Here is a 24,663-nt window from a genome sequence, read left to right as displayed (position 1 = left end):
GATACTGTGTTAGAAACTTAATGGATATTTTAAAAAAAAACAGTCACAAAACTTTCAGAGGATTTGGTTTCTGCATTATTTATTATTGTATTTAGTGTGATTTACAATATAGTGCAATACAGACAAATTTACTGTTATCTTTGCTCACCTCTAATTCATTTCTAATGAAAACATTTTCATAAATTAACAGTATGAGTCATGAGCTGTTTTATTCCTCTTATACAACAATTTGCATACATATCATTAAAAATAACAATCATATGTTTATACATTTGTAGATACATTTAATTTAGAACAATTTTGAATGCACAAAATCTCCTACTTGAATGGCTGACTTTAGCCTTACGAATGAATCGCTTCCTCACTTATAATACATTAGAGAAGCTAGAATTATTCATTTCCTCATAGCCTCTCTCTTCTCTCTCTTGAAGTTAATAAAACAAAACGCATGTCATGTTACTAAGAAACCACAGCTATTCATCTAGAAGACTTTGGTACAAAGTCCTGACATGGTGGCTCCTTCCAGAAATGGAAACTTTCACCAAATCATTATTCAGGTTAGGAGACGTGTGCCATACATGTCCCTTTTAAGTTGTTCCTACAAAAATGATATCATATTAAAATAAGCACATTAAAATTAACCTATGAGTTGCCTTTTATTTGGCTTTACTGTTAGAGCAGCTGCTATACAAAATGAGTCATTACTTTCCGACCAATCGAAGTTGAGAATTTAACAACGCTATGGTATAAATGTGCATTATTGAATTTCACTACAAAATGCTTATTGGGTACGTTTCAATTCTTTGACAAGTAAGCTAGGAAATGAAACGTCTGTCCATAAGGCCTCAATTTCCATTATGCATCTGCTGTATGCATTGCACATTTGTCATGGCTATGGTTTGGCACACACACACACACACACACACACACACACACACACACACACACACACACACACACACACACACACACACACACACACACACACACACACACACACACACCTGTACATGCAGACATACTGAAATCTGGGCTAAATTTACTGTATAAAATGGATATTATGTTGACTTACTGTATGTCCCCGGTGGCCCATAATCAAACACACACAGCAGCATGCTTTGGATGATTGAGACCTCTGGTTTCTGGGTTTCTGATCCATGTGCTGGCTGGAACAATGCTATGTTGTGTATGGTTCCTCCAGAGCTTTTGCTGCTTGATACTCCAGTTCTGGACTCGATCACACACTCACACACACCCATGGAAACCATTCCCAAAGGGTGACAACTGGCCAAACAGCTGTCCACTGGCAGGATGTAAACAATTTCACATTCTTAGCCTCATTACAGTGCTCACTTATGAACTCTCTGAGCTTGAAATCATTCATTTATTCACTTATTGCCTATGACCTGGTTTAAAGCAGGAGCACACCCAGTATGAGACCGTAATCCAAGACGGGGCATTAGCTCCAAATTACACAACATATCTAATTCCCTAGGCCCACTAATTTCCATAATACCTTAAGTCAGGACTTCTTGTCCTTCACCTTTCAGAAGAGCAACAATCGCTTCATGAGCTGCCAAAAAAAAATCTAATTTCTACTTTTTTTAATCCCCTGTTTGGTATATGTAATGGGGTGAAAGGCACAGTCATTATCTGTATCTATAAGAATGAAAAACAAAAACATAAAAAGGTGCCATTATCATAGGAACCAAGATGTAAAGACTGATACAATTGGACTTATAATGAACTTCAATCCGTCACAAGGTCACAAGGTATTGCTGATTGTTCACTGGCATGGAAAAGGAATAGTTTTAAAGAAGTGGAAGGGTGGAGTAAAAAGGTCTTGCTCTCAATGGAAAACTGGAACAGAGATGAGCTGAATGCAGTCACATTGCCCCCAGTCAAAAACCTCTCATGCTAAATGTATACAGATTTAAACAAGTGTGGCTGATGTTCTTCGATTTCATTTGAAAAGAAAACAGTACTAAGGCTAACCCACCACATCCTTAACCTTAACTAAACTGTTACAGATTTGCATGTATGAGATCATGTGGGATTCCAGTAAAAAGGTGCTCTTGATGGTATTTACTTATTCATAGTGTAGAAATGTGCATTATTCCACAGCAGAAGTAAAAGTAAAAAGTAGTAGTAGTTCCAAGATTCCCTTTCCCGTCTTGTTCATGGCAGAGAAAGAGTTTCTTCTGTTTGTTCTCATACAAAATGAACACCAGATCTAGTGACAGAATAGTAGACAGGGTATGATTTCTGAACATATATTATGTCTGATAAATAATGTTGCTAAATGCTGTTTGTAGGAATTATGATCGCTTCTCATTGGGGAAGAAATAACTGTATAACTCAAGAGTATTTAAGAGTATTAGATTTTAACAGATCAATACAAACTGAATATTTGGATATTAAAAGTTGTGCTTGATCATTAGTAGGTCACATGACCAGGCTATGACTGTGCTAGTAAATCAGTAACTTACAAAAAGAAAACTCCCTTGTATAAAACTCCTTTTTCTTAGCTAATGCTTTCTTTCCTTTCAGTTACTGTGACAGATGAAAACCTTGAAAAAGGCAAGTGCATCCTGGGGTGTCTTTATCCTGAAGAACTAGCATTAAATCTCTTTTCCCACTGGATATAATGGATTCTTTACCAGCGTGTCAATTCACACAGGATATACTGTATATAACACGGAGTTATTTCAACTGGTCATTTCACAAAATCACATAATTTTTCCAGATATGTGCGCACACAGTTCATAAAAAAATTATTGACGTTATTGATTCCGATTGGATTACAATCCCAGAGATATGCCAAAAATAATGACATTTTCCCATATCCTCATTTAAAACTAGTCCAATTAAAATAAGACTATATAATATTGTCTTCTAATCCCCAAGCCTTATCCCAAGTTTAGCACCTTACTGCTGTTTAGTTTGGCCCTGTATAATGAAGCTGTGCAAAGTAAAAAGCTAATTCAAGAATATAAAAATGGTGTATGCTCACACTGGCTGAGAAAGACCAGAACAACAGCTGGCCAGTTAATCTATAGTGGGATTTGTTTAACCTCAATGCTGAGAACAGCTATGGGACCAGACAAGAATTACATCTATACAAACATATACATTTCTATATATACACACAAGTGACTGAGAAATATAGAATTTAGAATGGGCAAATATTATAACTGAAAAAAGTTGGAGGAAACTGTATTAAAAAAAAAAAGCTTTTGAAAGATTGTGTTCTCATAATAAAGCATAGGCTTGCCACCTTTTTCATGGAAAGCTTATTTAACTATTATTTATCATTTCATCTTAAGCATACAAACCTGATTTAAGGAATATTTAATAATAATTAAGTATAATAAACTTTCTATTGCTTTTATTTTTCTTAATCTCATTTTACACCAGTCCATTGAGGCAAAATACCAAAGCCTGGCACTGGCAGCTCAAAGAGTGGCTATTTAAAATAAAATGGGGTCACTGGCGAAAAAAAAGGTTGAGAACCCCTGCTGTAAAAACTTTTGCACAACAAAAATGTAATGATAAAAAAGGGTTTTGTTGGTTAGAGAAAGGATGTGGCAAAGAGCTGAAAGGATGAATGAAGGTAAATATGTCACGGTATAATTCAAAGTGAACTCTGAAGTGAAGAGACATAAAGCCTAAAGAAGTGCATTTACCAGCTGTCAGATGACCAGCTGTGACTGTCTCTGTATGTATAAGGACTCTGTGTTTCCATAACAACAACACTCGCATCCTATCCATAAAAATGTGGAAGAGAAGTTAAAAAAGAAGTGAATAGCTGAGAGGTCATTAAACATTTTTGCATGTATTTTTTATACAAAGATCCAGGATTTTATAGTCATAAATGAAGTACAGCTAGAAGAATATGAATATGGATATTTTATTTTGTCAGATTGGTATAGGATTTGGGCATCAGTAAGAGTATTAAATTGGAATGTATTTATATTTGAGGGTTATATTTGGTTTATTTGAGTTTGCACATTCTCTACATGCGTCAGGTGTTTCCTGGTTTTCACTGGTTTTCTCCCTAAGTTCAAAAACTGTGCGTTACAGGCGGACCGGCATCTTGAAATTGTTCCCTATTGTGTGAATGGAAGTATGACGGTGTGTGTGTGTGTGTGTGTGTGTGTGTGTGTGTGTGTGTGTGTGTGTGTGTGTGTGTGTGTGTGTGTGTGTGTGTGTGTGTGTGTGATAAGCTGGCACCATGTCCAGAGTGTCCCTCTGACAACAAATTATGTCCAGAGTTTCCCCCCACCAAAAAGTCTAATATGTTCCCTTTTTATTATTAAGTCATTTTTGTTTATTTTCTTCCATTTCAAAAATGCAGTTAGATTAAAGTTAACATTATTTATTCTTTCATAATATACATTTTAGCTTTAGATGAGTTGAGTTTGTGATGAAGTACTTTCCTTTTAAGTAAGCAGCTAGTTCATCTTACAACTACGATTTTTTTTGTTTCAGAATGAAAAGAAAAGAAAACAGAAATTCATTTAAAGCGTTAAAATTTTTTTAAAAAATTGTGTACAAATTCTCTGAGAATAATATAACTCTGTATGTCAGAGTGAATCGTTCAAAATAAGATGATGCCACTCTGTATTAACACATGTGAGGATAGAAAGAGCCAGATTTTAGGGGCGAGGCACCGGGCACACAGAGCCCACTCTGTGCCAAGGGGATGCCGCTTAATCTCTCTTAATATGATATGCAACTCTGTAATCATTTCCTCATGCTAACTGCACAAGCCAGCCATCGATTAGTTCCACACTCCAGCTGCTGACAGAAACAGCCAAGAGCTACAACATAACAAGAACTCGATAGCGGTTACACAGTGAGAAATATAATACATGCCAGATCTTCTGGTTTTTGATATAAACAGTGAGATATGGACATCAAACCAGCTTCTCAGCGACTCTATTACACTGACTATGTAGACGTATGTTGTGTCAGAGGTCTAGGGTGGTTTCCCACTTGCCCCAAATACTCAGGAATCCCGAGTTAACATCATAGGTTGAGAAAAAAAATCCGTTCCCTACCACGGATCGATTGCACAATTTCATGTGTAATTCCTGCTTTGCGTAAGCACGAGATGCATCCATACACTGTTTTGATTCATTTACTTGCACTGCAACTGTTAGGGTTGCCACCTCATAGCTCCAGGGTCTCTGATTTGATCCTTAGCTCAGTTTACTGTCTGTGTGAAATTTCACATGCTCTCCGTGTGTTCATGTCAGTTTCCCTCCCAAATATGTGTGCATTAGCTATGCTAAATTGTCCCTAGGCTTGAATATGTATATAAATGTGTGTATGCATGGTGCTTCACGATGGCCTGGCATTCCCTGCCTCAAGCTCAGTGTTCAAAGGATATCCTCAGGATCAATTATGATCATTAGTAACCATGGTTACTAAACTTACTCATCTATTAAGACTTTGTTAACCAGATTTGTTAGCTTCGTAAGTTTTTAGCCAAGAGATAAAACTGTATATTATTATATATGTACAGTAGTCACCTGTGATTGGTATTGATTGGTATACATTATGAAACAGGAAGTAACATGACAAGTTCAACCAATCACATTATTCAAACCATGGCCCCAGGAGTGGATCATTTTTTTTCACAGTCTGTACACAGTCTGTGCTTAATGTCTATCACAAATGAAGCCCAGACCACAATTTTCAGGTGGCCCAGAAAACTGCACCAGAGTTTTATAAAAAACATATTTGACAGGTTTTTTAATCCAAAGTGACATATTATTGAAACAAGATTCAGTGCATGCTGCTGAGAGTTAAGGGTCTTGCTCAAGGACCCAAGAGTGGTAGCTTAGTGATTCTGGGAATTTAAATCTTTCATCCTAAGGCTATTAAATCTAAGTTAATACAGTTATCTAACACAACTCTGAACATGTCTGAAGCACACAGAGAGTATGTGTTATTTGCTACTTTTATCTCTTCTTATTTTTACTCTTATTTATTTTTATGGGAATTTCATTTCTAGTAATTTTCTCCATCTGGATCCGAAACTTATCTGTGGAACACTGCGTGTTGTGGGAAGGAAAAAAATACACTCTGAATGAAACACCAGTCTAACAAAAATCCCACACAGTCATGCACTCATTCACACCTTTATATAGTTAGGGATATTAGTGAAGAAACCCATGGAGGCACGAGGGAAACATTTTAAACTCCAGTTACAAAGTCTGTAACTGTAACTCCAAGCATTGGACCTGGGAAATTGTCTCCTTAAGAATAAATCACCTTGTCAAATCATGTCACTTCCAATACTGTATGTGGACATGATTTTAGATTATCACATGACCTACTAATGCAGTTCTAGAATACGGAATACAACAAAACCGAGAAACTGTATTGCTCGTATGAAATAATAACACTATACACTTTAGATGTGATTAACTCAACTAAATATATTCTTTGGTTTATGAATGTGGGGCTCCAGCTTCATAGTCATTTATGGTTTATTGACCCTACTAATGGATACCTAATGGTTTGTAGGCAAACTGCTCATTAAAAGAATGTGCAGCTACGTTCTAGTTGGTGAAAGATTTATATGATTGCAGTCTTCTAACTTGGGTAGTTTGTAACAATGGCAGCAAACAGCATTCTATGAAACATTTTTAGTTTATTTATTAATATTAAATTTACTTTAGACTTGTTAGGGTGTGTGTGTGTGTGTGTGTGTGTGTGTGTGTGTGTGTGTGTGTGTGTGTGTGTGTGTGTGTGTGGGTGTGTTTCAATAGAAAGGATTTCCATGTCCAAGGAGATGAACAGCTCCAAGTACTCATCTTGTAATTACTGTAATTCTCTCATGATGTGAGCACTATTACTTGACTTGATTAGAAAGAAAGGAGAGGAAGGAAGGCTTACATTCTCAGCTCCACTGATTACAGTTCAAACCTACAATGACTTTTTGTGAAAATGCTGCTTTTGTATTTGCTCTGCTCACTGAAGGCTGTAAACTCTGTTACTCCCTCTTCTTTTCCTGGCTGATTCCATTAAAATGTCTGCCATTTTAGTGGGCAACGGTTCAATGACAGACTTTCAAAAGATCTGCCATGTTTCTATTAGTGGATCATTAAAATCTGGCATTGCAATATTTTCCAATTTCCACACACATACACACACAAAATGAATGCAAGCATGTTTTTATTTCAGAACTTATTTCCAGAATCATTACACACCCATCGTCATCTTTCTTGACTTAACCCGCACCATGGGTCTCTGTTTCTCTTTCAACATTTTTCTTGAACTCTTTCGTCTTGCGTCATGTTTCAGGAGGAGATACTCATGTCACTGATGACCACCAGTAAGGTTAATTAGCTATGTGTGTGTGTTTGTGTGTGTGTGTGTGTGTGTGTGTGTGTGTGTGTGTGTGTGTGTGTGTGTGTGTGTGTGTGTGTGTATGAGCCAACACAAACACCTGAGGACTATCCGGGTGAAGTGATGTCTCTGGTTTACTTAAGGTTAATTACTGATTATACTGAACACTGTGTTGTTTTAAAAGAACAGATTATTTATACAGCAGTGAGAGAGAGCCCAGAGCCAGCACCCATGTGTGTGTGTGTGTGTGTGTGTGTGTGTGTGTGTGTGTGTGTGTGTGTGTGTGTGTGTGTGTGTGTGTGTGTGTGTGTGTGTGTGTGTGTGTGTGTGTAGGAATGTCAGTAAATTAAAACAGGACCTAGAGACAGAGACACAAAGTGGTGAAGGCTGTAATCTAATGTTGCGTTTAATTGTCATCAGATGTCTACATGTCTGTCCTGCAGCTTGAGAAAATCTGTAACCAGATCAAACTTTTACACTACATGATCTTTTTTTTTTAAACCCTACTCATCACCACATTATTCAACACCTCTGCCCATATAAAAAAAATCCAAGGATATATTGTATAATCTTTTGTATTTATTATTTAACCATCGAAATATACTCATAAATGGCCGCTATCTTGATTAGGTATGTTTCTCAGATGTTCTCAGTTGCTTCATGCACATAATCTAATACGTGAAAAATAATTCTGGTCATAAAAACACATTCCCCATGAAACAAAGATTTACTAATGTGTGTGTGGGTTTTGGAAGCCCTGACATATCAGTCACTGTGGCTGAAAAGGTTTTTGCCCCAATTGGGTTTTACTTTCTGCCTATAACATATACTATAAGGTCAAACATTTGTAGCCAACTGATCAACTATGCCCTTGTGTGCTTATTAAACATCCCATTACAGCTTTAATCCCATTTTGTTGTTTAATAATAAGCGGCACTCTTCTGAAAAGCTAAGATTTCCATTAGAGTTTGTAGCATGGCTTTGGGGATTTGTGTTTATTAGACCACAAGAGCTTTAGTGAGCTCAGGCACTGATGTTGGGTGACGAGGACTGGTGTGCACTCATGGTTCATGCCAAAGGTGCATTGTCATTGGACCAGATTTAGGGCTGTTAGTTCCAGTGAAGGGAAATCTTTATGGTAAAGCATATAAAGACATTCTAGGCATTTGTGTGGTCAATTCTTACTCTGTAGAAAGACGTTCATTTGGACAGCCCACATATGGGTGTGATAATCATGTTCTTACAAACTTTCAGCCATATGGTGCTTCACTTGGGTATTTACACACAAATGTCTAACAAAAAATGCAGCAGTAGAAGTAGCCAGTCTGCATGAAGATGTCCAAACCCTTTCAATTCAATTCAATTCAATTCAATTCAATTCAAGTTTATTTGTATAGCGCTTTTTACAAGGTGCTTCTTCTCGAAGGGATGTGGTAGCTCAGTGGTTAAGGTGTGGGGCTACTGATCAGAAGGTCATGGGTTCGAACCCCAGGTCCACCAAGCTGCCACTGCTGGGCCCCTGAGCAAGGCCCTTAACCCTCAGTTGTAAGTCACTCTGGATAAGGGTGTCTGCTAAATGCCGTAAATGTACATGTAAAGCAGCTTTACAGAACATAAACATAGAACAGAAGTTAAACATAAGGAGAAAAAAGAATTAATATAGTAAAAAATTAAGATATATATTCATTCATTCATTTTCTACCGCTTATCCGAACTTCTCGGGTCACGGGGAGCCTATGCCTATCTCAGGTGTCATCGGGCATCGAGGCAGGATACACCCTGGACGGAGTGCCAACCCATCACAGGGCACACACACACTCTCATTCACTCACACACACACACACACACTACGGACAATTTTCCAGAGATGCCAATCAACCTACCATGCATGTCTTTGGACCGGGGGAGGAAACCGGAGTACCCGGAGGAAACCCCCGAGGCACGGGGAGAACATGCAAACTCCACACACACAAGGCGGAGGCGGGAATCGAACCCCCAACCCTGGAGGTGTGTGGCGAACGTGCTAACCACTAAGCCACCGTGCACCCCTAAGATATATATATATATATATAATATATTTCCTCTCATAGAGAACTTCACACTTTGATCAGTTTGCAACTCAGTTTGTAATAATGTATCTGTTTAAGATGCTAGAAATTCAACATCTGGTTGACATACATGCAAAAGAAAAATGTATTTCAGAAATATACTGTATATTGTATAAAAGCATGTGAAATGTTTTCTCAAACCACCACACATATAGCCCTCGGCAAGGAACATCCTAATTACAACACATGTCAGGATAATAACAAGATGATTGTTTTGTTCATATGGTGTCCTCTCTGTGCTGATTCCTCTAAGGCCAGCTTGCTATTTATGGGTCAATATTATCCATAGAGTACAATTTCAACAGACACACACACACACACACACACACACACACACACACACACACACACACACACACACACACACACACACACACACAGACAGACATACACACAGACACACACACATATGCAGCCAAGCCTAACATTGTCTACGTACAAGACTTGAGACAAAATAAAACACAAGACTATGCTGGGGTTCACACACTGAAGGTCATGCTCACAAAGACACACAGACACACAAAGGTTCTGGGAGTCTCACAGAATCACACACAAACACACACACATATATATCATGGCACCACCCAGATGGGGTAAGTTTTTATTCCCATTCAGAGCGCTGCATGATATTTTTTTTCATGGTTATGATTCGATTAGCTGTGCCAGGCCTTTGTTCGTTGTTGTTAGAATGTAAGTACAAGTTTTGCCAGAAAGCTGTGTGTGTTTGGGTGTGTTCTTGGGAGGAGTTATGTATACACAAGGTTTTTGCCTTGGTTTTCTGTCTGACAATATGAATATCATAGCATTGTCAGATTGTTAGATCATAGTCAGATTGTTTGTACAGTATATGTATGTGTTTATGTGAGTCGACATTTTCTGCTTTTTGTTCTTCTTTTATTGTTTATCCTTTATGTTCGCCTTCTTAAGGAAGGTAGTAAAGAGTTAGGTAGGAGTTAGATGAGTAAAAAATCTCTCTTTGATATAGAAGGAGCAGAGAAGGAATGTAAGTGATTGGTGGGATAAAAGAAGGAGAATGTGAAGTGAGCAATTAATCACCGGTATAAGGAACTGGCTCTGGATAACCTCATATTCTGCACATTGTAGTATTTTCCACAGCATTAACACACACTTTAGTTTAGGAATGGCTGTTAATTATCTGTGTGTAAGATGTAGTAATGTAAGAGAAACATATCAATGCAGGGCAGGCGATGCTCCAGATTCATGTCAGGAACTTGTAGAGACTTAGAAGTTATAGAGAAATAGACAAATAGATCCACCCTGTCATTTCTCTCATCTGAAATACCAGAATATTAAATTTCTGAAATCCTGCATGGAATTGAATACTTTTATTTCTTTCTTTCCTTGTATTTGGCCAATATTTGGCCAAGGAATGTGTTGTCTCTGTTTTAAAATAACATTGAAAGCAAATCTTTAAAAAAAACTTTATCTGAAAACATTCACGCAGTCTTCAGGAATGTGATATGAAGCCCCAGTGAATGTCCCTTCCTTAGCCAAAGTCTAAACAAGTTTGTCTGAGAAAAAAATAAGTTTTATCGATAGAACAAATCAAAGGTAATAAGCAGAAAATCTTGGGTTTATTTTGCCTGTAAACATAGGGCTCACAGATTTAATGTGTAATTGAATTTGAAGCTGAAATTAAGGGAGTGAAGTGAACTTTCAGTGCAGGCCTCATGATGTGTGTCACTGTGAAACCATGCCTGAAACATCCAAGCATCATTTTCTACAAGAATAAAGTTACATCTGTTTTCCTCTTGAATGTTAGCTGATCCTCACCAATGTGTGTTTTCTGCATTTCTTGCTTGATCAGACCTGGTGGCTACTAATCGTACCTCCATCTTCTCTGGCTTGCATGGAGACCTGCAGCTGTCGGCCATGTTTTTGGACGAGTATCACGACAGGCTCTTCTTGGGAGGGAAGGATGTGCTCTATTCTCTTAGACTGGACCACACTCACTCTGATGCTAAAGAGGTATTGTCTCACAAATCTGATAAATAAAAATATTCTATGACCTTTGGGACATTTCAGCTAGCAAAACATACTAGAAAAGTTTAAATGTACAGGTATGGATGATATTTAAGGGCAAAATATAATATGACCTGCACTGGAAACTTTGTAATGTTTAAGAACTTTATACATGTGTATAGTATATATGTGTAGAACTAGTGAGTAAAGTAGACCTTTACACTACAATTACTTTTTATTACTCTCATGGAGCATATTTTGGGCTATATTATCTAGGGGAAATTTCTTTATCTGAAAACTGGGAATTTTTTAAATACTACAGTACACAAAACTTTTTGCCTTAACTTGTAGCCAGTTAAATATTTAACATTACATTCTACAGTACAAGCACCACATCCTTGCATTTACGACATTTGGCCTTGCTAGCTGCTTACCTTCTAAAATAGTGTTTACATTAGCTGTCCTAATTACTTCATTATTAGAGTGTGCTCATCACTTTACAATAGTTCTTCTTCTTCTTCTTCTTCTTCTTCTTCTTCTTCTTCTTCTTCTTCTTCTTCTTCTTCTTCTTCATTTTGAAAAGTGTGACAAGTCACTATAAAGTTGTGCATGTTAGCCTTTAGGTCTCCAAATAGGGAGGTTCAGTGTGTAGTGTTGTGTTTTGTGTTGTACATTGCTTGTACATGCTTGTGGAGTTATGAACTAGAAGTTGAGATTTGACATTGTTTATGGACTAAAACCTAACAGCCCCGAGCTATTGTGTTTCATGCCTATACTGTAGCTATGCCTATAATGTCAGAGAGATAAATCCTTATAATATTGAGATTGTCTTTATTCTATGTAACTTGAACACAGTGATTGTGAAATCAGATTTACTAAAGTTTCCATGAGACAAAACCAGAAGTCATGATTTGGCACTGTGCTAATAATCTGACTACATGCTGGTCATGTTTTTTCCCTAGTGATGTTTTACAGCAGGACGAAGACTCCCAACATATGACAGTGTGAATAATGTATGTGTAAAATCAGATAATAGTACAGTAATATTTATTTGTTTGTTTGTTTGTTTGTTTGTTTATTTATTTGTATTACTTAATTTATTTTTATTTATTTGTATTAATTGATTGTTTATAAATAAAATCACACACCCTCGCATTGTTGTTCCAGGTATATATTTATGGATATATTTAAAAACGCAGTGAAGGTTATATTTGTATTTTTTTATATTTGTAAGAGATAATTAACACATACATACACACACACACAAAACACGGTTGATAATGCAGTCCCTAGAGCATAGATCTCTCACAACTTAACTTTCTCTCTCTCACACACACACAGACACAGACACGTGCACACACAAACACACACCCCACAGTTGATAATGCAGTCCCTAGAGAATAAATCTGTCTGACATCATATCTCTCTCTCAAGCACACACACACACACACACACACACACACACACAGAGACATATACACAAAAACACACACACACACAAATATACACACAGACAGACAAACAGACAGACAGACAGACAGACAGACAGACACACACACCCCACAACTGATAATGCAGTTCCTTGAAGCATAAATCTGTCTCAAATCTTAGCTTTCTCTCTCTCTCTCTCTCTCTCTCTCTCTCTCTCTCTCTCTCTCTCTCTCTCTCTCTCTCTCTCTCTCTCTCTCTCTCTCTCTCTCTCTCTCACACACACACACACACACACACACACACACACACACACACACACACACACACACACACACACACACACACACACACACACTCTTAACCTTAGTGTTTGTTTTGTCAGGTACCATGTCATCTTTCTCATGAGACTTAATTAAAAGACTGACTGGGCAAAAACACAATAACACAACAAACACATCTAACTCACACAAACGAAGCTTACACACTTACAAACACTCATACATCTGTGAAAACTCATTATGAGCATGTAGAGCTGTAAACTCTAACATACCCAACACTAATTAATATGTGTCAGGTTTGATATTATAGGGGGGTTTATGAGGACTGGTTAGGAGGCGAGATTAACTGCGGTGTCTGATGTGCAGATTGGTTGTAAAGGCTTTGTTATAGACTCTATAGGAAGGGGTTTATTATGGCTGTATGTAATTAGTCTAAAGATCAGTTCCTTTAACAGTTTAACAGTTTAACAGTTCCTTTAACAGTTTATCAGTTCCTCTATTTCTGGGAAGCTGTGGCTTACTACCCTTCAGGACGAGTGATAATTAATTTAGAAATACAGTTGTTTAAAAAGTAGAAGACAGTGACATAGCAATATTTAAAAAATACTGAGTTACTCATTTTAGTGTAATGCATAGTGTGTGTATGTGTGTGTGTGTGCGCGTGTATGTGTGTGTGCGTGTGTGTGTGTGTATGTGTGTGTGTGTGTATGTGTGCATGTGTATGTGTGTGCGTGTGTGTGTGTGTGTGTGTGTGTGCGCGCGCGTGTGTATGTGTTTGTGTGTGTGTGTGTGTGTGTGTGTGTGTGCGCGTGCTGTATCCATGTCTCCTAATCCCTAGCCAGTGTGTGTGTGGGCTGGTCAGGTGATCCAAAAAGGAAGAGCAAAGAATATCTTTGTGCTGAGAGACAAGCAAGAGCTACTGCTACGCCCGAGGTCTTGACATTTGACCTTTGCCCCAGACACAGCCACTTTTCACCTTCTAATTTCCCTTCAATTAAAACCACCATTCTACACAATAGCACAATCATAGTTTGTTCTACATTATTGGATTTCTGTGTCTCAGCAGACAGATTAAAAGAAGCTAAAATGGGCTGCATTTAAATGTTGGGATAAATTTTAATTCGATGTCCATGTTAAAACTGCAATATAAATGAAATCGAATTGAATTGAATGTGTTTTTAAAGGCATGGCTAAAGATGAGAAACTCTTTTATTAGACCATGACAGATAACCCTAATAAATCTTCATTGTAAAATAAGCTAGCACTTTGAACCGCTAGTAAACTATAAAGCAGTAAACTAGCAAGACACTGTGAATGTAAGGATTAAAACCACACTAAGGGTGATTATTTCCTGATAACAACAAATCTGAAAGTGTTTAATTCTTCCTATCCACAGCTAATTTGCTAAATGCTAAAATATTTGACACTGTTAACAATCAACAGGTCGTTCATTTTAACCATTACAGATGGTCGTTCCTTCACCAGCAGCTTGTCATTTTAGTGAAAATCATCACACATCACTGATAACTCATTCCAGAATGTTCTTCCTTTGTTAAATAACAGCTGACCAGCTTTACAGGAACTAAATCACTGACTCACGGTGCATACACATGTAAATCCCACATCACTTCCTCAGACGTGTGTCAAAAACTGTTTACAGCCAGTCTAGTTTGATGACATGCTCCAGTACCCAGGGCTTTATTTAGACTAGATCAACACTCTTATATAGCTTGATCAAGAAGAGAGGAAAGACAGGAAATGCCTCAGGAATGAGGAAGGATGCTGGGTAACGTACACTGTAGTTGATTGCAGTATCCGGGTTCAGACAATGTAGCTGCTGGTAAGGTGGTATAAACAGGGGTGACGCACTGATGACTAAACCACATGAATGGTGGGATTTTACTGAGAAAGATGTGCACCTTCACCTCTTCAAAACCCATTGAATTTGTAGTTTAGGTGTATAGCAGCTTTTATAATAGGAAATAAATGTAAAAGGAACTCATATGCTGACTGGATGATTTCCATAAAACATAAAAGATTAACTGATCCTAAGATATCTATTAAAAAACATTGATTTTTAAAAGAAAAGATTCCATATCAAATGCTATGTACATGATACAATGGTTAACATTTTTAGCAACTGACAGAATCATGATGCTATCAATGCAGACTGTCAGGATCCAGCTCAGATTTTTAGACATGTGTGTTTGTTTGTTTTGTGTCACATGTCTTGTTTACTCCTCCCCATTTCTGCACACCTGTTCCTTATGTGTTGATTGCCTTGTGTATTTAACCGTGCCACGTTACCTATGGCGGTGCGGAATCTTCGTTTTGTCCTGTCTTTGTCCCTGTTTTGTGTTTTTTATTTAATAAACCCTTTTATTTTATGCCATCCTGCATTTGGGTCTCTTTGTATCCCTGCACTGCTGACACAGACTGCTTCAGTGTTGCTGATTTGTGTTCAATTTCACATACATAGTGATGAAATTCAGTAAAAGAACATAACACATCAGTGGTTTGATTGAATTATAAAGAGTCTGCTCTCTCTCTTCTGTGCTGTGGCTGTGGTAATGCTCACAGCTGCAGAACTAGCCTAAAACTTGGCCTAAAACTCCAGCTGGCTCATGGAAACAGTAATATTGGACCAATTACATGATGAGCTTGTAACAAAGATCCAGTTCCAGAAATGACCTGTGTTCGGAAATGTAAACGAAAGCCTCTTAATCCACCAGTCCAAAAAAAGGTTGGGGTTTATAAGGCTCTGAAAGCTTTGTTGATGTACTCACTTGTAAAAAAAAAAAAATCATGAGCAATAAGATCATTCTAAGAGCGATGCTATAGACAAAACAGATATTTTTGCTTGGATTAAAATACCAATACATCCATGATTTTGAACCATTTCTTTTTGTCTCATTAAATTTAGTATTAATTCAATGGTTAAAAATACAAACACGGCAATAGTGTTTGTATTTGTTGGCTTTAATAATGAATAATAAAAAGTTGGCTTTAATAATGAATAATAATCCATCAATCATCTGCCTGCAACTTTAGCACAGAAATTTGGGGAAGGCCCAAATATATATGAGGTCATTGTCAAGCATTTACATATAGTACATTTGACAATATACTGTAGCTCAAATCTAAAAAAGTTACGCCTGGTCCCGTAGTGTGTAGTATCACAGATGTAACTGGGCCACCTAATGAGTAAAACCTAAATTAAATCAATCTTTCTTTTATTGCTTATATAGTTTAGTCATTGCTGGATTTTCCCAGAGGTCTATTTCAGTGTCGGAAAAATACTGTATTCTGCATAAACTTTATAATATTTGTAATGAGATCCATCCATCCATTCAGCCATTCATTCATCCATAAATCTCATCTTACCCTTTCTTTTTCCAGATCCACTGGCCACTGCCTGGGAACAGAGAAGACTGTATCTCAAAAGGAAAGGAGCCAGAGGTGAGTGAAAGATGTTTATGTCTAGTTTTCCTAATTTAATTTCCTAATTCGAGCAGTTTCTTGGTTCATTGCCTATAAACTTTTATCCTTCAGCATACTGTATGTTTGATCCTGACACAGATGAGTGCTGCTCCAAATGGGTACTCCAAACTGATTACTACTTAGATCATGGCCAAGAAATGATAAAAGCTGAGATTAAATCTCAGCTTAAAGGGTTTCTTACTTGGCGAATACAAACATAAACCTTACCTTTGGTGCTTGGACCCCTTTGATTTAATAAGGTAGGCAGCACCGTATGCTTTGGTGTAGACAGTAAGTTGCAGATATGTGAAGCTAGCTTTCACACCATTGAGATGTGGAACTGTGTGCAAGACTATTTGACATGTTGACTAAACATATTCAGGTTTCCCCGAAATCACAGGTCTCATTAAATATAACAAGCTGCTCTGGCTTTTGCTATACCCCAAAGATACCATTGCATTTTAGCTTTTACTCTTATTTATCCTGCTTCTCCATTTTGTTTCATCAATCTGTGTGATGATAGTGTTTCATGGCCATGTAGTCTTCAGGTCGATGCAACTACGTCTTTAAGCATTTAGTTTTTTTTCTCTTCAGAGGCTCTGCTAACTCTGTGACTCTACTAACTATAGTATTTAATGTACCCTTATTATATTGTTTGGACATGCAGTTGAATAGTATTAGCCACATCATATCAAGAGAATGTCCCCAGGATAGTACAATATCATGTCTTGATTTCAAGATCATTCAGATCTTGATTCAAGCCTTGAAATTATATGTCGAGATAAGGAGATGATTTATTAAGAAAATAAAAGTCACATAATAAAATTATGTGTAAATAATACATTTTTATTTTGAATATAAATGATATGATCAGCAATAACATGAGTGAATATTATTATTGACATAAATTCCTTTATATCTATTACATCCTCTTTTTACTTACATGATGCACTCAAGCTGGCACAGAATCTAAACGTTTGTATAAAACCGCCTGATCAAATCCGTCATTGAGTCATCTGTACGCATGGAAAGTAAACATGGTCAGTATAACAAACTTGCTTAAATTCATAAAGTGACCTAGAAACACTGCAGAATCTTTCTTTGTTTTGGAATGTTTTTTGTGCAGTAGTAGCTCAGCGGTTAAGGCTCTAGGTAACTGATCGGAAGGTCAGGGTTTAAGCCCCAGCACTGCCCAGCTACCACTACTGAGTCATTGAACAGTTCTTAACCCTCTCTAATATAATAAAACAAACAAACACACAAAATAAATAAATAAATAAATAAATAAATAAATAAATAAATAAATAAATAAATAAATGAATGAATGAATGAATGAATGAATGAATGAATGAATGAATGAAAATAATCATTTCACGTTTTGCTAATGTATACATGACAAATAAACTGATTTTCTTAAATTCCTAAAGTATTATTAATTTCCTATAAAATCAATCAACAAACAAACAAACAAACAAACAAACAAACAAACAAACAAACAAACAAACAAACAAATAAATGAAAACCCCAGGTTGCCAATGTGTATAAAGGGTGTGTGTGTGTGTGTGTGTGTGTGTGTGTGTGTGTGTGTGTGTGTGTGTGTGTGTGTGTGTGTGTGTGTGTGTGTGTGTGTGTGTGTGTGTGAGGCATGAAGGGCATTGTGACAGTTTCCTGAACTAATTGGGTGGAGAGTTCAGGGAATATGCTGTAATCTAATGACTTTGACCTTGGCCTTTTGTTAAACTGAAACTTTAGCTTTGTTCCTGTCTGGTCAGCCCGAGCCTTGTGAACAGAGGGCAGGATAGTTTATACTGTATAAAGAACAAGAACACCTTGTTTTCCTTAGACTTTTCACTCAGTTCCTTTTTATTGCTGTCCCAATTCCTTTTCCTGTTAGCAAACTGTAATCTTATTACCCTTACCATTGACATTTAATTGTTTAAACCCCTTTGTCTTGGGCAATTCAATTCAATTTCATTTTTTTTGCACAGCTCTTAACAATGCAGCTTTCTATTATAGGAGTATATAAATTCAGGATATAAATGATGCCTTTAAAGGTGAACTGTACATTTAATGATAGTGGCGAAGAAAAACTCTATTAGGAAGACAACATTAGGAAGAAATCTTGAGCGGAACCAGACTCAAAAGGAAACCTATCCTCATCTGGGTGACACGGGATATTGTGATCATGAATCATTTCCCTTCTGTAACTGTTCTGAGCTTATGATGAAATAAGAACACACCTCCTTCTATGACAGCCTGTGTGCTGTGTGGACATTTATAAATGTGTGAAATATATTTATAAATAAAGACCATAAATCCTTCACTTACGCTCTGTCACAGGTTTTGAGTAGAAATTGTTCTTCTGTAGCCAAGTCTTTAAAATCCTGGCAAAGTTATATATTTGTTACAGCTACAGAGTCATGAATATTATAACATCACCGATAACAGTGAGATGTGACGCAGTGACAGGCAAATGCAAACCAGATAAGCTTTTGCTCTACAGGCCACACCCTGAAATATATGACATGAAAAGTGACTGTTTGATTGTAAAAAGTGGAAAGAAATCTGAGAACATTGGCTGGACTTTTTACACACTTCTGCATTGCATTAGACAGCCAAGTCCCCACACTAAAGACTCTGAAGTATACACACACACACACACACACACACACACACACACACACACACACACACACACACACACACACACAATCACACACACACTCACAGAACTATACGCAATAATTTTCACGAACAGTGAAATTTTTACGACTGTTCGGTGACCTGGAAAAAGAATTTACCTGTACATAAACCAGAATTGACTTGCATACACAGATAAAGAAATTTGTTGTCTTTATAACCTTAAAAACTGTATGAAAGACTGTATAAACTGTACAATTACAGTACAATACCTAACAGACTTAATACAGACAGATAACCGTGAAAATTGTAGAAGAATACTAAAAAAAAAAAAAAAAATCAGCTTCTCATCAGTCACTGCTTCTTTTCATACAGTGTTGTTGTGTTGTACAGCAGGATCGGTGTCATTTACCATAAACCACATTGTCACTTGTTTGTCAGACTCTATTGTTGTCTGTACCTTTTGTGTCTGAGCAGAACACAACAGTGGCACTCACGTGTTTCCCAGATGACATCTGTAGGGTGTGAAGAGCCAAATCTGTGTGTGCTGGAAGCTGGGCTGTATTGAGCACTGTACAACATCCATCCCCTCCATTCTGCTCTGTTATAAGATCCTTTTATTTTTATTTTCTTTTATGATCCAGTCGATAATAGAATTTGACAAGATTATTATTCTTATTTTTTTTAAAGGCAAGGTAGACAGATGTAGTGGTGATCGGGGGGAAAGGTGTATCAGTGAGACTCTTCTGAAAATCTGAGTAAAGGAAGACAGTAAGACATCTTTTAGGAAAGAGAGGAGGCATACATCTGTTTTGTTGTTTATAAACAGCTCCTTACAAGTTGTACATGTGTGTGTTGTTACAGACGGAGTGTGCTAACTTCGTACGTCTTCTCCACCCCTTTAACCGGACTCACCTCCTGGCATGTGGAACAGGAGCTTTCCAACCCGTGTGTGCTCTCGTTTATGTCGGACATCGTGGAGAGGTATGCAGAGACGGATGTATTATACGCCTTATTCCTGTCACTATATCTTGTCCTTTTATGGCTTTTGGGGTGCTTGTGTGTGTGTGTGTGTGTGTGTGTGTGTGTGTGTGTGTGTGTGTGTGTGTGTGTGTGTGTGTGTGTGTGTGTGTGTGTGTGTGTGTGAGTTATATTGGTGTTACAATGTAGAAGATCCATGTTACATAAGTGGAAACAAAAACCAGGGCAATACGCAATAGGATGCAGCATTACAAAAGACAATAAAGGTGTCTGAAGACATGGCCTGAGTGACCAAGGGCCTTTAATTTAACAGATCAAAGATAAAATTGTTTTGGGGCAAAGATCATCCCACCCACAGGGCGACCCTCAATGTCATGACCTGATTGTGAGAGGACAGAAAAGCAAACACACTGATTGATCATACAAACTTGCTGTCCTGAATGTGACATTTATATAAACACACACACAGACACAGACACACACACACACACACATGTTGGAGCATTGCCTACAAGTCCATTTTAGGTTTATTGACACATCATGGCTGTGCACCACATCCACACACACTTTACTGCGTTTTTTATTGATTTAACTGCAGATGTTTTTGTGTGGTACAGCTGGATGATATAATCAACAGCAGTATGAGAGACAGAAAGCTTTAAAACACTCTGCATCAGATAGAACAAATAAGCATCCCAGACAGTGTGTGTATGTGTGTGCGTGTGTGTGTGAGCGAGATTAATGAGTGTGTGTACATGTGATGAAGTAGGCAGGAGATTGAGACAGACAGAGTGAGAGTGAAAGGAAGGATAAAAGTGAGGTGAGGATGAGGTCCTGTGGAAAGCAGAACAAACTGCCAAATGAAAATGTCAGAGAAATTTCTGAACAAAGTGAGAATAGATGAACAAAAGAACATACTGTAGACCTGAAAAATTGTAAGAGATACTAAGAAGAGACCGAGAGGCAAATTAGCGGAGGAAGAAACGATTTCAGCAGGAGAGATAAAAAAGAGATGTTGAAAGTTCCACTGGGAGGCAAAGACAGGATTTCACGTTTAATATATCCCCTGGTGTCTTTGTGTGTGTGTGTGTGTGTGTGTGTGTGTGTGTGTGTGTGTGTGTGTGTGTGTGTGTGTGTGTGTGTGTGTGTGTGTGTGTGTGTGTGTGTGTGTGTGTGTGTGTGTGTGTGTGTGTGTGTGTGTGTGTGTGTGTGTGTGTGTGTGTGTGTGTGTGTGTGTGTGTGTGTGTGAACATCTGGTTATTTCAACAAAGAGTGTAAAATAGCAAATCTGTCTCTGTGTGCCAAGGGCTCTGCACTTACACACACACACACACACACACACACACACACACACACACACACACACACACACACACACACACTTCTGTATACACACATTCATGGTTAATGTACACTACAGTATATACACATACATACAATATAGATGCACTCTTTATATGAGAGCCACACTTACTGTATTTAGACACACACACACACACACACACACACACACACACACACACACACACACACACACACACACACACACACACACTTCTGTATACACACATTCATGGTTAATGTACACTACAGTATATACACATACATACAATATAGATGCACTCTTTATATGAGAGCCACACTTACTGTATTTAGACACACACACACACACACACACACACACACACACACACACACACACACACACACACACACACACACACACACTTCTGTATACACACATTCATGGTTAATGTACACTACAGTATATACACATACATACAATATAGATGCACTCTATATGAGAGCCACACTTACTGTATTTAGACACACACACACACACACACACACACACACACACACACACACACACACACACACACACACACACACACACACACACACACACACACACACACACACACACACACACACACACACACACACACACACACACACACACACACACACACACACACACACCACTTACTATATATAGTATACAGGATCTAAAAGAAACACTATCAACAGTATGACTACATTTGGACTAAAGTTCAGATCTGTTCAGTTGTTTGTGTAACAGTGATGTGTTACATCAGTCAGAGGCAGTTACAGTGAAATTACCAGTATATTAGCTGGAACTCAGGAGGATTGACTGTTGTGCAAACAAATCCAGTCCCAAGTTTTTTATGAGAGAATTAAAGATTTTTTTTTTGTTTATTCCTGATTTAATGTCTTACAGCATGCATTCTCACTGGAGCCTTCCAGTGTGGAAAACGGGAGAGGACGATGCCCACACGACCCCAAACTTCCGTTCGCCAGCACCTTCACAAGTAGGTTTCATTTACAGATGATCTCTGCGTGTGTATGTGTGTTTCTGAAGTACACAAGGTTGTACATGGGTATTTATGTCTAATAGAATTCAGAAATTAATAAGTGCTGCACATTACAGTATTTCTAGCACTGCTTGTATTTGAGTTTTGGATTAAACCCCAGTAATCTGTGATTGGTTAAACAGGCTACAGGCTAATGACAAGTACTCAATAGATATCAAGTTTCCCTTATTGTTTCAGTTTCAATTTCTCTCTCTCCCTCTCTCTTTTACTTTCTCTTACTCTCGTTTATTCTCTCTCTCTCTCTCTCTCTCTCTCTCTCTCTCTCTCTCTCTCTCTCTCTCTCTCTCTCTCTCTCTCTCTCTCTCTCTCTCTCTCTCGTCAGAATGACACTAGCCAATCGTAGGCATCTGAACACAAGAATGTAGAAGAAGACTGTTAGTTTGTCCCTCCTGTGTTCATCACCCTGGGATTCAGCAACTTAAAAAGATACAGTTGACTGGAGTAATAACGTGTTAGTCTTCTCTCTGGCCTGGTCGCTAGCTAGCAGAGATGATTACAGAGATAGTGATTACTCAGCTAACAGAGATAACGGCTGATGAGTTTAAAAAATCTCATAATTGTTGAAAAATGCAATTTGATAATGATAGGTTGTCATTTCTAACACTATAAGACATTGTTTTACAAACTGCAGACCACTGGCTATGCTTTATGGAGCCCTGGGTTCCCTGCCCCCACTTTGAGTACATATTATTTTGCCAGTTCACAGTCCACCAACATTCAAACCCACTCTGATCACTGTTAGAGACAAAAGCCAATTAAATAGAGCATCATTATCCAACTGAGGAAAGAATGAGTCAGATTCAATTATGAGTATTCAAATTTTTTTATTATTATTAATAGATCATGTTATAAATTAGAATAATGCGTGCACGCTATTTTCTTGGAGCGTTGAGTAATGATTTATATTTTACATGTGATGGGATGAAGAAAGACGCACATTTTTAGTCAAGCAGAACATCATCACGTTCATCATGCATGACTGTACAGGATATTTGCCAGATAGTGGGAATGACAGAATATGCACTGTGTGTGTGTGTGTGTGTGTGTGTGTGTGTGTGTGTGTGTGTGTGTGTGTGTGTGTGTGTGTGTGTGTGTGTGTGTGTGTGTGTGTGTGGCTCATTGTGTTTGGGTGTATATCTGAGGCTGTCAGTTGAGTTGTTGTTTAGCATATGATGTGCTGTAGCCAGGAGTCATCACTTGCCATATGAGCCAAAGTGTACGTGAATGTGTGCATGTGTGTATGCACGTTTGTGTGTGTGTCTGTGTTGAGGCTCAGATTGCAACAGTGCATATGATCATTGTCGGTCCCCAGCGAGTGAGCGCTCAGTAAGCTGCTCCAAATGTGTCAGAATGAATTTGATTCAAGCAACATTTATGAAGCCCTTCCACTCCTTTTTATTTCATTCTCAGGCGGGGAATTGTACACAGGTCTGACGGCTGATTTCCTGGGACGTGACTCGGTAATTTTGAGGACCCTGGGACATCGATCTCCTATGAGGACTGAAACGGACCATAAAATATTAGAAGGTAACAGAGACAAACCCCAGCTGCATGACATCATGTGCTGATTTTCATTCTGATCTTCTTATGAACATTCCGAGGAAATGTCTAGATAGAAGAATGACTTATTAACAGTTAACGAGTGGTTTCTTAGCTATGGATGACTATGTATCTTTGTCCTCTATTTATCAGCTTTATTTCTTTCTATATGTGTGTGTGTGTGTGTGTGATCAGAGCCCAGATTTGTGGCTGCACACCTCATTCCAGACAGCGCAGATAAAGACGACGATAAAGTCTACTTCTTTTTTACCGAAAGAGTGAGCGAGGCTGGGGAGAGAGAAGGAGATGCAGCAATACACACACGCATTGGACGAGTGTGTGCGGTAAGGATGGCTTTCCCACACACACACTCACACTCAAAGAGAAACAAACATGCCAGAACAATTGGTATGTTTTTTCCCCTCCCTGTACACACAGCTGCAGAATATTTGGCATACCGAAAAA

At 38.0% G+C, this 24,663-nt stretch overlaps 1 protein-coding gene across 1 annotated transcript in view; it reads left to right on the top strand.

Annotated features, from left to right (window-relative positions):
- The window catches only part of sema3bl (sema domain, immunoglobulin domain (Ig), short basic domain, secreted, (semaphorin) 3bl), a 40,188-nt gene that overhangs the window by 4,437 nt on the left and 11,088 nt on the right, over positions 1 to 24,663 (top strand). Inside the window, exons 2-7 of the mRNA XM_027166586.2 lie at positions 11,299 to 11,459; positions 16,562 to 16,621; positions 20,147 to 20,266; positions 22,506 to 22,596; positions 24,070 to 24,186; positions 24,394 to 24,542. Of these exons, the coding sequence (XP_027022387.2) occupies positions 11,299 to 11,459; positions 16,562 to 16,621; positions 20,147 to 20,266; positions 22,506 to 22,596; positions 24,070 to 24,186; positions 24,394 to 24,542 (698 nt within the window). The remainder of the gene's footprint in view (positions 1 to 11,298; positions 11,460 to 16,561; positions 16,622 to 20,146; positions 20,267 to 22,505; positions 22,597 to 24,069; positions 24,187 to 24,393; positions 24,543 to 24,663) is intronic.

The sequence above is a fragment of the Tachysurus fulvidraco genome, chromosome 14 (genome assembly GCF_022655615.1).
Source record: "Tachysurus fulvidraco isolate hzauxx_2018 chromosome 14, HZAU_PFXX_2.0, whole genome shotgun sequence".
In the NCBI taxonomy this organism is placed as follows: domain Eukaryota; kingdom Metazoa; phylum Chordata; class Actinopteri; order Siluriformes; family Bagridae; genus Tachysurus; species Tachysurus fulvidraco.
This window is presented reverse-complemented; position numbering and strand designations above follow the sequence as displayed.